This window comes from Geotrypetes seraphini, chromosome 3, assembly GCF_902459505.1.
Source record: "Geotrypetes seraphini chromosome 3, aGeoSer1.1, whole genome shotgun sequence".
NCBI classification, from domain to species: domain Eukaryota; kingdom Metazoa; phylum Chordata; class Amphibia; order Gymnophiona; family Dermophiidae; genus Geotrypetes; species Geotrypetes seraphini.
In genome coordinates this window covers 11,105,702-11,119,730 of record NC_047086.1, presented here as the reverse complement: position 1 = coordinate 11,119,730, position 14,029 = coordinate 11,105,702, and the positions used below count along the sequence as shown (strand labels likewise).

General features: G+C 38.9%; 1 protein-coding gene across 4 annotated transcripts in view; it reads left to right on the top strand.

The window, feature by feature from the left end:
* Positions 1–14,029, top strand: part of SOBP (sine oculis binding protein homolog) — a 321,828-nt gene that overhangs the window by 38,115 nt on the left and 269,684 nt on the right. For all 4 annotated transcript variants that reach the window (XM_033938324.1, XM_033938323.1, XM_033938321.1 and 1 more), the window contains exon 2: positions 11,687–11,825. In XM_033938324.1, coding sequence (XP_033794215.1) covers positions 11,687–11,825 — 139 coding nt within the window. The remainder of the gene's footprint in view (positions 1–11,686; positions 11,826–14,029) is intronic.

Genomic DNA, 14,029 nt, shown 5'->3' with positions numbered 1-14,029 from the left:
AGTTTAGTGTCATCTGCAAATTTAATCACCTCACTCGTTGTTCCAATTTCCAGATCATTTATAAATAAGTTAAATAGCACTGGTCCCAGTACAAACCCCTGTGGCACTCCTCTGTTTACTCTCCTCCATTGAGAAAAATGACCATTTAACCCTACCCTCTGTTTTTTATCCAATAACCAATTCCTAATCCATGTAACTTTGAGTGTCCCCTGGTCCCATGGTATGGTAAGAAATTGCATAGCGAGTATAGTTCGGCAAAACATTTCAAGGCAAACCTATTATTACAAAGCATGTCTAATAGAGTATGGCAACGACTTGGCAAAAATTGGTAAGGCAAGTGAGTGTGATGAAGCAAAGCATGGAAGACATGGAATAGCGAACACTGTGTAGCAAACATGGCATGAGAGATCGTAGCATGGCAAAAGCATATCCCCTCCATTAGAAAGCCATGCAAGTGTTTTTAGTGCCTGCCGTGGCACTAACATCTCGGACGCTCATAGGATTTTATGAGTGTCTGAGCTGTTACTGCAGCAGCTGGCATTGAAAACGCTAGCACGGCTTTGTAAAGGAGGGGGATAGTATGGTAAATATGGCAGATGGAATCGTATAGAAGGACAAGGATGACATAGTGTGGTAGAACATTGTATGACAAAACATGGCTCAGTCAGACATTTAAACTCTCCAACTTTACTTACGACTTCTTACCATTCCAACAAAATTTGGTTAACACCCTTCGAATCAAAAGTAGATGTTTGCTCACAAGCTGCGAGGGAAGCCCAATCGTTCCAACCAAATAGCTATCTTGTAATCTTCTGGATATGACCAGAATCTCCTCTTATTGTAATCCGCCTAGAACCGCAAGGTATTGGCGGAATAAAAACCACCAATGTAATGTAATATGTAAGCCACCCTGGAAAGATAACCATTCAATATAGGCTTATCCAGTATCTCTGAAACTGTGTGCCCAAAGAGATTCCAGGTATGCCATCAGACTGGGGTCTCAAAGTCCCTCCTTGAGGGCCGCAATCCAGTCGGGTTTTCAGGATTTCCCCAATGAATCTGCATGAGATCTATGTGCACGCACTGCTTTCAATTGGGGAAATCCTGAAAACCCGACTGGATTGCGGCCCTCAAGGAGGGACTTTGAGATCCCTGCATCAGAGGATCTAGAATTGGAAAATAATAGTAAATATTGAACTAAGGCCAGTACCGGGCAGAGCTTTGGATTCTTGCCCAGAAATAGCTAAGAAGAAGAAAGAAACCAAAACAACAAATTTTTAGATTGAATCAGGTTGGGCAGACTGAATGGACCATTCAGGTCTTTATCTGCTATCATCTACTATGTTACTATGTTAGAGACTCCAGAATTTTACTCTTATTTAAAAAAAATTCCCTTCTTAAGTATACACTAGGATAGATGAAATGTACGCAAGTTTGTCAATGTTATGAGCGTTTGCGTGTGTAAGGATGCAACTGCCCAGACCAGCATCAATCTTTGACGTGATTTGGTCTTTGAAAACTAACAGCAAGTCATTTTAGTTTTATTTTTTTTTATGCAGTAGTTATCCTAACTTAAGCAACAAAGCCATCCAAAGCTCCGTTACTGTTTAGATCTTCTTATCTTTGGGAACTTGGATTTCAGCTCTGACAGAAGCTAAATTGAAAATGAGAACGTCTTCAGATGGTAGATGACGAAATGCGTATTTGCTTGTTGACTATCTTTGCTACTAATCTCATATGAAATTCTGCCTCACAGTTTTGTTACATTATTTTTACTTGAGGACTAGACTTTAGTTTAAGGTTCTAAGGCAGGGGTGTCAAAGTCCCTCCTCGAGGGCCGCAATCCAGTCGAGTTTTCAGGATTTCCCCAATTAATATGAATGAGATCTATTAGCATACAATGAAAGCAGTGCATGCAAATAGATCTCATGCATATTCATTGGGAAAATCCTGAAAACCCGACTGGATTGCGGCCCTCAAGGAGGGACTTTGACACCCCTGCTCTAAGGTTATTTATGTTAGATAGTTGGGACCTGGGGACAGATTACATTCTTTGTGACTCAGACTCCCTGATTTCCTATTGTTTAATGAGGAGATCAGAGATGCCATTGGGGACATGGGGGTTGGGAGGGAGGGATGTTGGAAAATTGAGAAGGTTGAGTGGTCTTCCAGGACTGTTAATTTTTGGGGGTTTTATTTATTTTCTTTCATTTAATTTTTCCCTTTTTATTTACTTAATAAGTAAAGGCAGTAGTGCACCGGTGCTCCAATTTGATCTGAGTAGCGCCTTTGACCTGGTAGACCACACCAACCTACTAACTTGCTTGGACGCTTTAGGTATACATGGCAATGTCAACTCCAGGTTTAAGGGATTTGTGGAATCTAGATCCTACCAAGTCAGATTTCAGACTCAACTCTCCTCTAGTTGGAGAAATCCATGTGGCGTGCCTCAAGGATCTCCACTATCACCTACATTATTTAATGTCTACCTTTCATCACTAGGCTTGTGCCTAAGCAATCTGGATATAAGACTGTTCAGTTATGCCGATGACATCACAATAGAAACATAGAAATAGACGGCAGATAAGGGCCACGGCCCATCCAGTCTGCCCACCCTAATGTCCCTCCCCTACCTTTGCCCTATGAATAGACCCCATGTGCCAATCCCATTTGCCCTTCAAATCAGGCACGCTGCTGGCCTCAAATCACCTGCAGTGGAAGACTATTCCAGCGATCAACAACCCTTTCAGTGAAAAAGAATTTCCTGGTGTCACCTCGTAGTTTCCCGCCCCTGATTTTCCACGGATGCCCTCTTGTTGTCGTGGGACCCTTGAAAAAGAAGATATCTTCCTCCGCCTCCTTGTAATTCGGTTCTATCTCAGGTTACTACTCAAATTGAGACTGTAATGAAAAGGATGAATCTTTGGATGCTGCAATTCAAACTGAAGCTTAATTCTGATAAAACAGAGTTCTTTGTAGCATCTCCTACCAAAATTTTTCATGAACCTTCCATCAATATACTTTCAACATCTTATACAATCCATCCAACAATTAAAATTTTAGGAATCGTATTAGATAAACATCTTACTATGAAAACCCAAAGAGATGCTGTTGTACGTAAAAATTATTTTACTTTATGGAGACTACAAACAATTAGACCCTATTTTGAATTTCAGCCTTTAAATTATTGGTCCAGTCATTACTGTTAAGTCTCCTTGACTATTGCAATATTGCTTATTTATCAATTACTAAGAAGTAATTATTGAGATTATCATTGATACAGAAGACAGCAGTTAGATTGATTTACGGATTGAAGAAATACAATCATGTTACGTTATTTTATTGCGAATTGCATTGGTTGCCTGTGGAAGCTCAGGTATTGTTTAAGTTGGGCTGTTTTTGTTACAAGGTTTTATATGGTGCAGCCCCTACTTATCTGGCTAATAGTTTTTCCATAGCTACGCACAAATGCAGTAGGAAAACTCATGCTCTGTTCAATTTCAATTCTGTAAAAGGTTGTAAAAGCAAGAAATTCCTAAATCACTCTTTAGCAACTCAGGCGGCTTCTCATGAAAAAGAATTTCGATCATTGTTGCTCACAGCTGTTTCTTACAGACATTTTAGAAAACAGCTAAAAACCTATTTTTTTCTCCAAATACCTGACTAGTTGACTCATTCAAATATACGATTATGTTTAATGTTTATAATCTTTTGTAAACCGCGTAGAACTTTTTGGTAAAGCTGTCAATAAGTATAATGTTATGTTATTTTTTGATTGTTATGTTACTAAACCCTTTTAATTTCTAATTACATGACAGTGACACATAATTCCATCTGGGGGAAGGGCTGATGTTACAACTTTATCTCTTTGCAAACTACATCTTTTTATGTTTGGGATGATGGTGGTTAAATTGCCCTCCTCGCTGAGAATTGCTTCTTAGAATGTATCAGGGATAAACTCGGTTATTAAAAGTGCTAAATTGCTCTCATATATCTGACACCAGGAGATAGACATTGCCTGTTTACAAGAAACAAAGTCTTGAATTAATTTACACTCAAAAACAAACACATCCATCACCTGGATTAGCGATTCTATTCTATCTACCGTTGTTGCAATTACCCATGCGTAGCTTAAAGAACTTTAAATAAATAACTCTCAAATTTACAACCCCCCCCCCTTCTATGAAGCTGCATTAGGCTTTTTTATCTTCGGCCATGCCTACATTAGCTCTGACGCTCATTAGGAATTCTGTGAGTATCGGAGCTGATACCGTTGTGGCTGGTGATTTAAAAAAACAAACCCTAACGCAGCTTCATAAAAGGTGGTTAATTTTTTGTTAGTTTGCAATTTAAAAATTTCAATTATAATATACCACGAAAAACATTTGCTCCGTATTTTGCCAGATTCTGGGCTTATCCATCCACTCAGAGACAAGGTAAGTGGCTCCACTGAGCAAACCTTTTTTTCACACAGTCTAGTGAATCCTGTACATTAACTCCCCCTTTAACAAAACCGCCATAGTGGTTTTTCACGCAGGCTGGTGCGCTGCTCCTGACGCTCATAGGAACTCTGCGAGTGTCGGGAGCAGCAAAGAGCATTCAGCACGCTGGCTAAAAACTTCTATTGCAGTTTTGTAAAAGGGGGATGGGGGCTGGATAAGAGAGTAGAGTTTAAAAATGTTTGCAGGGAGTATAATGCTCCAATACTGGAAGGAGGCCCCAGCCTGCTGTAGTGGAGATGATCCCTCCCAACCTACATCTGTCCTCAATGTTTCTGACTTAAATAAAATAAATAATTTGGCTGTTTAGATTTCTATTTCATTCTCCCGGGAGCTCAGAACGGGTTACAATTAACATTCACAGTAAAGTTACAGGACAATAAAATTATAGGCATTCGAAGAAGAGACAGGTGAGAAGGCGTAGAGCGACAAGGGGAGGGGGAGCAGGGGGAGATGGGAATGGAAGAGGGAAGAGGAGGATAGAGATGGGGGAGCAGGGAACAGAGAAGTCCCCATATTCACTGAAATTTTTTTTTAGCCTGTCCTTCCAAAGGATCTCAGAACAGGTTGCAAGTCAGGTACTCAATCACTTTCCCTATCTGTCCTAGTGAGCTCACAGTCTGTCTAATGTACCTGGGGCACTAGAGGATTAAGTGACTTGCCCAGGGTTATAAGGAACCCACAACATCAGGTACTTCAGCTGTAGCCCTAACCACTACACCACACTCTCCAGGTACGTTTGTGGGTCAAGTAAGTGAACCAAGAGATGATCTGTGAAGGCCACCTCCTTAAAATTTAAGAGCTCACTTGTATATTTTAAGGAGATGACCTTAGCAGATGATCTCAGACTGTTGGAGACTATTAAATACTGCCTCTAAGGACTACTCTTTGTATTCAGCAACAAGGCTAGATTACTGTATGGCTTCTAAGGACTTAATTCATTCCGGTGTTTCACTCGGTCAAAATTCATGAAATTTCAATTTCTGGTCATGTTGCAGTATCTTGTGCATTTAAATGGTCTACAGAACAACCTTTAGCTAGAGTTTGGAGACTTAATACTAATTTACTACAGGATAAATCTTTCATATCACAAACAGCCACTGCATCCAAGGATTTTTTTTTCCCAATAAAAGTTGATGCTAATAAATTTATTGAGTCAGAACCCTCACAATCAAATTGAGTAAACTAAAAACGTGTAAAGGTTCTCGGGTAGATCAGATTTCTTGTGAAGAATCTGCAGCAGGTTTTTGTGAGAAAATTTCCTTGATCACATGAGATTTTGATAATTGGAGTTTCCCCAGTTGAAATGTCTGCTGAATAAAGATGATTATTGGACTTGTTTATCTAAAGTAAATGTAGAAAAAAATGTGCTTCACAGGGTTAATCTCTCTGGTTATTCATTTATTTTTCCCGCTTTTGAGAAATTTGAATTTGTGCAGCGTTACAGCTTAGCATTGTTTTCAGTTTTTAATCCACGTGCTCTCATAGGATTTTTAGGGACCCCTGAGGAAGACAGCATTGTCGAAACGCAGACCATGTTAGGTCCACAGTTCTCAATATTTTAGGTTCTAGATATATTTTATGTGGATTATCAAATTGTATATCTTTTGATAGAGCCTGCATCTTGAACATCACCATATCCACAGAGTTTTTCGTTTTTGCTGGATTTGCATTGTCTGTGGAATCAAGGGTCAATTTTTTGCTCGTTTTCCTATTCATTTATTAAATCACCATTTTTTAGCCCATCCTTCCAAAAGAGCCCAGAACAGATTACAAGTTAACATACATAGTATAGGTTAGCTAAAGAAAGTTAGAGAAAGACTTGTTGCCTTTTTTAAGCCACTTTTTTTTCCATTTTTGTTTCCACTTTGAGAACGGCGTACATCGCAAGCAGCAACTGTGGAGCATCATTGATTGCCGCTCCTTTCTACTCAATACATTCATTGTTTGAATTATTCAGTTAACACATATTAGAACACAGAATTAAGAATCAAAGATTGAGTATCCACACAAATATTGTCTTGTTACACATTCAGACTCCTGAGGCAGGCCTGTTTTGGGCCGAAACACGAATGCACGAGTCTTTTTATTTAATAAATGAGACTGAACACCATTCAGTCACCTTTGTTGTTTTTCTTCTGCTTTCACATCCCGTGAGGTAGTATCTTCTGCGTTTTAAACATAGAAACATAGAAGATGACGGCAGAAAAGGGCTAAAGCCCATCAAGTCTGCCCACTCTGCTTACCCACCCCCTGTCTATGCCCTAATGACCCAATTTCCTTATCTTGACCCTCCCATTTATTCTTAAAGTCTGGCACGCTGTCTGCCTCGATCACCTGCACTGGAAGCTTGTTCCAATGATCAACCACTCTCTCTGTGAAGAAATACTTTCTGGTGTCGCCATGAAATTTTCCGCCCCTGAGTTTGAGCGGGTGCCCTCTTGTGGCCGAGGGTCCCTTGAGAAAGAAAATATCATCTTCCACTTCGACACGTCCCGTGAGGTACTTAAATGTTTCAATCATGTCTCCCCTCTCCCTACGTTCCTCGAGAGTGTAGAGCTGCAATTTGTTCAGTCTCTCTTCGTACGAAAGACCCTTGAGCCCCGAGATCATCCTGGTGGCCGTCCGCTGAACCGATTCAATTCTGCGCACATCTTTACTGTAACGTGGCCTCCAGAATTGCACACAGTACTCCAGATGAGGTCTCACCATGGCCCTGTACAACGGCATTATGACTTCAGGCTTCAGGCTTTTCTGCCTTCTTGAGCCATGTCATCCATCAATTATCGGAGTTATGAAGGAAATCTTGATGAATTCAGTTATGAATACAGTATTAGAAATAAATCTTTTTCTGAGGAAAACATGCCTGCTTCTTTGAAGTAAAAAAAAAAAATCTTCTGTTAATCTGCTATTAAAAAAAACTCGTAAGTCAGATCGGCAAATAGTAGGAAATTATTGGCCTATATCTTCCCTCCCTTTATGGGCTAAAATAACTGGAAAAGTGTTACTTGAATAACTACTTGATTTCTTAGAATTACACCAAGTTCTTGATAACTATCAATTTGGATTTCAGTCACAAGACAATACTGAAACATTATTGATTTCAATATTGGACATTATTAGAGCTGGATTTGACAAAGGGACTTGTTTGTTCTTGGTTTCACTTGATATCTCTGTCATTTTTTATTCTGTTGACCATCAGATTCATTTACAGTGGCTGGGAAGATTGGGATTAGCAGACAAATGTTACACTGGTTTTCATCTTTCTTGTCTTCAAGACAATTTTATGTAACAAAGATCTTATTTTTTAAAATATTCTTTTGGGAGCCCCCAAGGAACTGCTTTGTCCACTGCTCTCTTTAATATCTTCCTATGCCCATTAAGTGGTTTATTAGAGTGAGTGGGATTACAGGATCAGATATACGCTGATGACTTCCAATTCTTTTTTTTAGAATAGAAACGTCAGTTGTGGAGAGTACTGTATGGCACATTTTTATTTAAAAATTGTTAACTCAATGGATGAAGGGTAAACGACTTAAACTAAAAATGGGAAAAAAAACCCCACATGATGTTTCTAGCTGGTTACCTGCCACTAATGTCCCAAGATCATTTTTTATTGATAATGTGTAAACTAGAGAATGACACGGGGACAGATTTTTCCCTGTCCCCGTGGGAACTCATTTTCCCTTCCCATCCCCGCAGATTCTTTTCCTGTCCCTGCCCCTGCCCCATTTCTGCAAGCTCCGTCCTTATCTGCACAAGCCTCAAACACTTTATAATCATAAGTGTTCGAGGCTTGTGAAGTTAAGGCAGAGTTTACAGGAAGGGGGCAGAGACAGAGACAAAACTCGCAGGTAGAGCAATTCTGGATTTGAGTTGGACTATGAAAGATCATGTTAAGAAAATGATAGGTGTGAAAATAGAGATGATTATGAGATTATTTAACATATGTGAATTTTAGACTCATTGTTCCGCGTGCAATTGTACCATACTTTGATTATTATAACAGTCTATTACTTTGTTCTAAATAACAAACAAACTTTGATATCACTGCAAATAGCTCAGAACACATTAGCATATATGTATTATATGGTTTATCTAGGTTTGACCATTATCCAAGTATTTAGGATGTTTACACTGGTTACTACTATAGTAGAATACAGAATTCAGTACAAGGTTCTATTACTGGTTTTTAAAGTTTAACTGACATAGAAACATGATGGCAGATAAAGGCCAAATGGCCCATCCAGTCTGCCCATCCAGAGTAACCACTTATCTCTTTCTCTCTCTAAGAGATCCCACGTGCCTATCTCATGTTTTCTTGAATTCAGACACAGTCTCTCTCTCCAGCACCTCTACCGGGAGACTGTTCAACACATAAAAAAGTATTTCCTCAGATTGCTCCGGAGCCCATCACCTCTTAACTTCATCCTATTCCCTCTCATTCCAGAGCTTCCTTTCAAATGAAAGAGACTCGACTCATGCGCATTTACATTACGTAGGTATTTAAACGTGTCTAACTAGAAATAATACTAACAATAACAATCTAAATAGATCAATAACTGCAGCAAAAATGATACCGATTAAGAACGGCTAAAAAACTCATTGGGTTGCCGTCTGCAAATAAAACTAGTTGAGGCTTTTTTCTCCACTTAAATGGTTTTTCATAGGATATTTCCACCACTTGGTTTATAACATTTTTGCTGCAGTTATTGATCTATTTAAACGTGTCTTTCATATCTCCCCTCTCCCGCCTTTCCTCCAAATATACAGATTGAGATCTTTAAGTCTGTCTCCATACGCCTTATAATGAAGACCACATACATTACAGTAGGGATTTCTATTCTGCCATTACCTTGCGGTTCAAGGCGGATTACAAAATAAATTATCAAGGATGTATTACAAAAAGATCTTACCAAAAAGATATCTGGTCATTTTCAAAGAGAGTAAGAAAAGAGTATGGCTAGTTATTTTGGGTAGGGGGCTTTAGTGAGAGGCGGTATTTGAAACTTGCGGTGTTATTTCTTTTTCAGAGATTTCTTGAAGAGTATGGTCTTTATTTCTTTTCTAAATGTTTTGTAGTCTGGGGCTGCCGTCAGTAGATTGGCGATTTGGTTATCTAGTTTAGCTGCTTGAGTGGCTCAGAGGCCATCGTATGGTTTTTTCCATTTGACCTCCTTAATTGGGGGGGGTATGAGAATAGGGTGTGAGTTTTCCTATGTCTGGTTGATGTGTTGTGGATGAGGCGGTTGTTCAGGTAGTTTGGGCTGTCTCCGTATAAAGTCTTAAATAGTAGACAGTAGAATTTAAATTGTATTCTTGCTAGGATTGGAAGCCAATGAGATCTGAGATATGTTTCTGTAATGTGGTCATGTTTCTTCAATGAGTAGATGAGTCTCAGTGCTGTGTTTTGGATTCTTTGTAGTTATTTTGTTATTGTTGCAGGACAGGGGAAATAGAGAATGTTACAGTAGTCTAGTAGGCCTAGTATTAGGGACTGTACTATGAGCTGGAATTGTGTTTTCTTGAAGAATTTCCCGAACTTGTCTTAGGTTTCTCAAGACTGAGAATGATTTTTGTATTGTTTTATTGATTTGCGGTTGCATGGTGCAGCATCTGTCCATTGCTATTCCTAGTAATTTTAGAGTGGGCTGTATGGGGTAGTTGATTGCGTTGATTTCAATGTTGGTTAATGGTTGGTATTTTGTTGTTTTCAATGAGGATGAATTTAGTTTTGTCTGGGTTCAATTTGAGTTTGTGATCTTTCATCCAAGTCACTACTGATTCTAGTGTTTGGTGTATTGTGTCTGTCATGGAGAGTTTTGGTTGATCGAAAGGTACGAGAATGGTGATGTCATCTGCATAGCTTTAGGAGGTTATGCCTTGTTTGTCCAGGTGGGTGCTGAGGGAGGCCGTATAGAGGTTGAAGAGTGTAGGAGATAGAGGGGATCCTTGGGGAATGCTGCAGGGGTTTGACCAAGGTTCTGATTTTTCTTTGTCTGATTTTACTCTATAGGTTACCATTTTAGTAGGTTACCATTTTAGTAGCCTTCCTCTGGACCGACTCCATCCTTTTTACTGAAATGATATCAAAGATAATTTCCTCAAGTTTACATATATATCAACCATCTAGAACATTGGATGTGACAATATTTTGATTGCACTTCGTTATCATTTGTTGAGTAATAGAAAGGGGATTTAAAATGGTCCTTGACCATCGATGCCTAAACCTTTCAGTGACAGAGATTCTGCCATCTGGCTTACATAGTAACAGGGCTCCTTTTATCAAGCTGTGATAGAGGTTTTTAGTGCGGGCCGGGAAGGTAAGTGCTCCAATGCACATAGGAATTCAATGAGCGTCGGAGCACTTACCATGCTGGCCCACACTAAAAATCTCTACCATAGCTTGACAAAAGGGGCCGATAGTATATAATGGAAAATAAAGACCTGCGTGGTCTATCTAGTCTGCCCAACAGTCACATTCATTATCAAGGCAATGTTGAACCAACAATCCAGTATATTATTACATTTTACTTGCTAAGTTCTACTTTAAGATGCCTTCTCTTTCTCCCGAGATATGCAAGACATGTACACAGACGATACTTGCTCCTTGAGGGCACAGTCGGTAAAAAAAGGTCTTCCCTCAAAATGGCAAGGATGGATCACGAGCAAGTATCGTCTGAGCATAGGTCTTGCCTATCTTGAGGGAGGGAGAAGATATCTTATAGTGGATCTCTGCAAGTAAAATTTCCAAGATGAGGTGTAGAAGCCATGGAACACGGATGTCCTGAAGAAGTGGTCTTCCCATGAAACGTTGAATGTAAAGAGATGATGATGTTGGTGTTATGGTAGAGCCTAAAAAAATGTATAGCTGATCTGAGACCTGAGGCTTTTTCTTTTGTCGTGACACTCGGGGGTTTATGTTGTAGTGGAGAGTGGTTTGCTTGTTTGACATTTTGTAAGATTGATGTATGGCATTTCTCATTTTCCTTAAATTGAAAATGCCTGAAATTCTATCATAATTACATATGTCATCTGGAGATTTAAATGCATTACAGTTCAGTGACAGGAGAGCAGAGCATCTAGAGGAGGCGGGACTGGACCTGGCAGGCATCAGGAGAACTGAATGAATGTGTTGGTCTCTTCCCCTTCAAGTCGCTGCTAATCCCATGACTTATCTTTTTCAGAACTTTGCAGAGAGCACCATGAATGAACTCCTCGGCTGGTATGGATACGACAAGGTGGAGCTGAAAGACGGGGAAGATATTGAGATCAGGAGCTACCCAGCAGATGGGGAGAGTCGACAGCACATTTCTGTCCTGAAAGGTAATTCAGAGTTGATACTCCTCAGTTAACCCTTTGTTTGCAGGAACGATCTCAAACCATCACAAGTACCACTGGAGAGATGGAATGGAGGTAGTATTAATCCTGTGTTACCTCCTCTACGATCATTTTGTTCTTCTGTGATAGCATGGCTCTCTTCACCGGATGATACACAAATTTAAGCGTTCAGAGCAACTGGAGTAATTGGTAAATGAACGCCACTTGGTCCATCCAAGATCCAGTTTCATCTTAGACGTTTCACTGCAGACCCCAACATCATACCAAGGGCATTGCAAGCAGTGTAGTTGCACAGGGTGAAGTATGGAGGAGTGCAAAAATTTTCCACTGTCTCTTCTCATTGTTAGTGATGAACATAAAATCAATTTCTAGACCGCACAACCGGAAAGTTCTATGCGATTTACAAAAGATTATGTATTCATCAACATTAGGAAACAAAAATGGGAAACTAAGAAGATTTAAGTATTCTTCAACATCAGAAAACGAGAGGAGGGAACCAAAAGAAATGTTAATTGCCCAAGAACTTTGAAAACAAATACATTTTCAGTTGTCTTCTAAAGGGTATATAGGAAATTGAAGTCAATAACAAGTTCTTAAAGTCCACATCCCAAATTGCTGCCTGAAAAGAAAGCAAACGTTCGTGATACCTTTTAAATTTGCAGCCCTTAACAGGTAGAAAAACATAAAGGTCATGATGTCTTTGAAAATACTTTTGAGTAGAAACAAAGAATGATTTACCGTAATTAAATAGGATGAAGCTTGACCAGCGAATACTTTATAATAGAAGCAGCCTCAACCAGTAACCAGTGCAGTTTGCGATAGAAAGGAGTAACATGACGTGGTTGGGGCAGGACAGCATCAGTAGACAGGGTGCAGACCATGTAACTGCAGTTTGGTAAGATCCTGGTGGACCCTGTACTGTCTCTTGTCAGCTCTCGTTATCTTCTTCCCTTGCCTTGACCATTGCTTTGGATCAGTTCTCCTGCGGCTTTTGACACAATCGACCATCAACTTCTTATAGACAGACTTCAATCTATTGGGATCACTGATCAAATTCTTTCATGGTTTATTTCTTATTTTACAGATCGTTCTTCCTCTGTCCTCTTTAAAGACTCAAAATCTACATTTACATCAACTACTTTCGGGGTTCCTCAAGGGTCTATTCTCTCTCCATTATTATTTAATATTTTTCTTGCTCCTTTAATTACCTTGTGTCAGTCTGTAGGTTTTCAAGTTTTCGCATACGCAGATGATATTCAACTCCTGCATCCAATAGACACTAACAAAATATCTGACATTCATGTGATCAGTGAGAAACTTGACCAGGTTCATCAATGGCTAAATACAAATAAATTGGCTCTTAATATTAAAAAAACAAACGTGATGCTCTTTCCATGGAAAGAAAATCCCACACTCATTGCTCCTCTCACCATAAAAAATGTTCCATTACAAATAGTTAATAATACAAAAATTTTAGGGGTAATTTTTGATTCCAAACTGAATTTCCACGATCACATTAGTAATACCGTCAAAACTACTTTCTACAGATTACGTAGGATTAGGTCAATTTCAAAATTTCTATGCCCAAAATCATTAAATATTCTCATTCATTCCTTAGTAATATCCAAATTAGATTACTGTAATGCTCTTTTTAAAGGCATATCATTAACTGAACTCAAACGTTTACAAATAATCCAAAATGTTTCCATAAAACTCATTACCAAATCCAGAAAATTCGACCATGTTACGCCTCTCTTAAAAAACGCACATTGGCTTCCTGTTATCCACAGGATAACATACAAACTTTGTTTGCTTACTTTCAAGTCTCTACTGTATAAGACTCCTGCATTCATATATAAATTACTAATACCATATCACCCAACCAGAACCTTAAGATCTATTGATCAGAACTTATTGACTGTTCCATCACTGAAAATTATAAAAACCAGACGGCAGTTTATATTTTCAGTAACAGCATCATAGACCTGGAATGCTCTTCCAATTTTTTTACGAAACGAGCAAGACTTGGTAAAATTTAAAAGTAATTTAAAAACATTTCTTTTTAATGATGCTTTTAATACTTAATTTAATTATTACCTAAAATCAGTAATTTTAATAGTTTACACCTTACTACTTAAATGTTTTCCCTATTGTGTTTTTCCTTTGTGTTGCTTTTCCTTAACAAATGT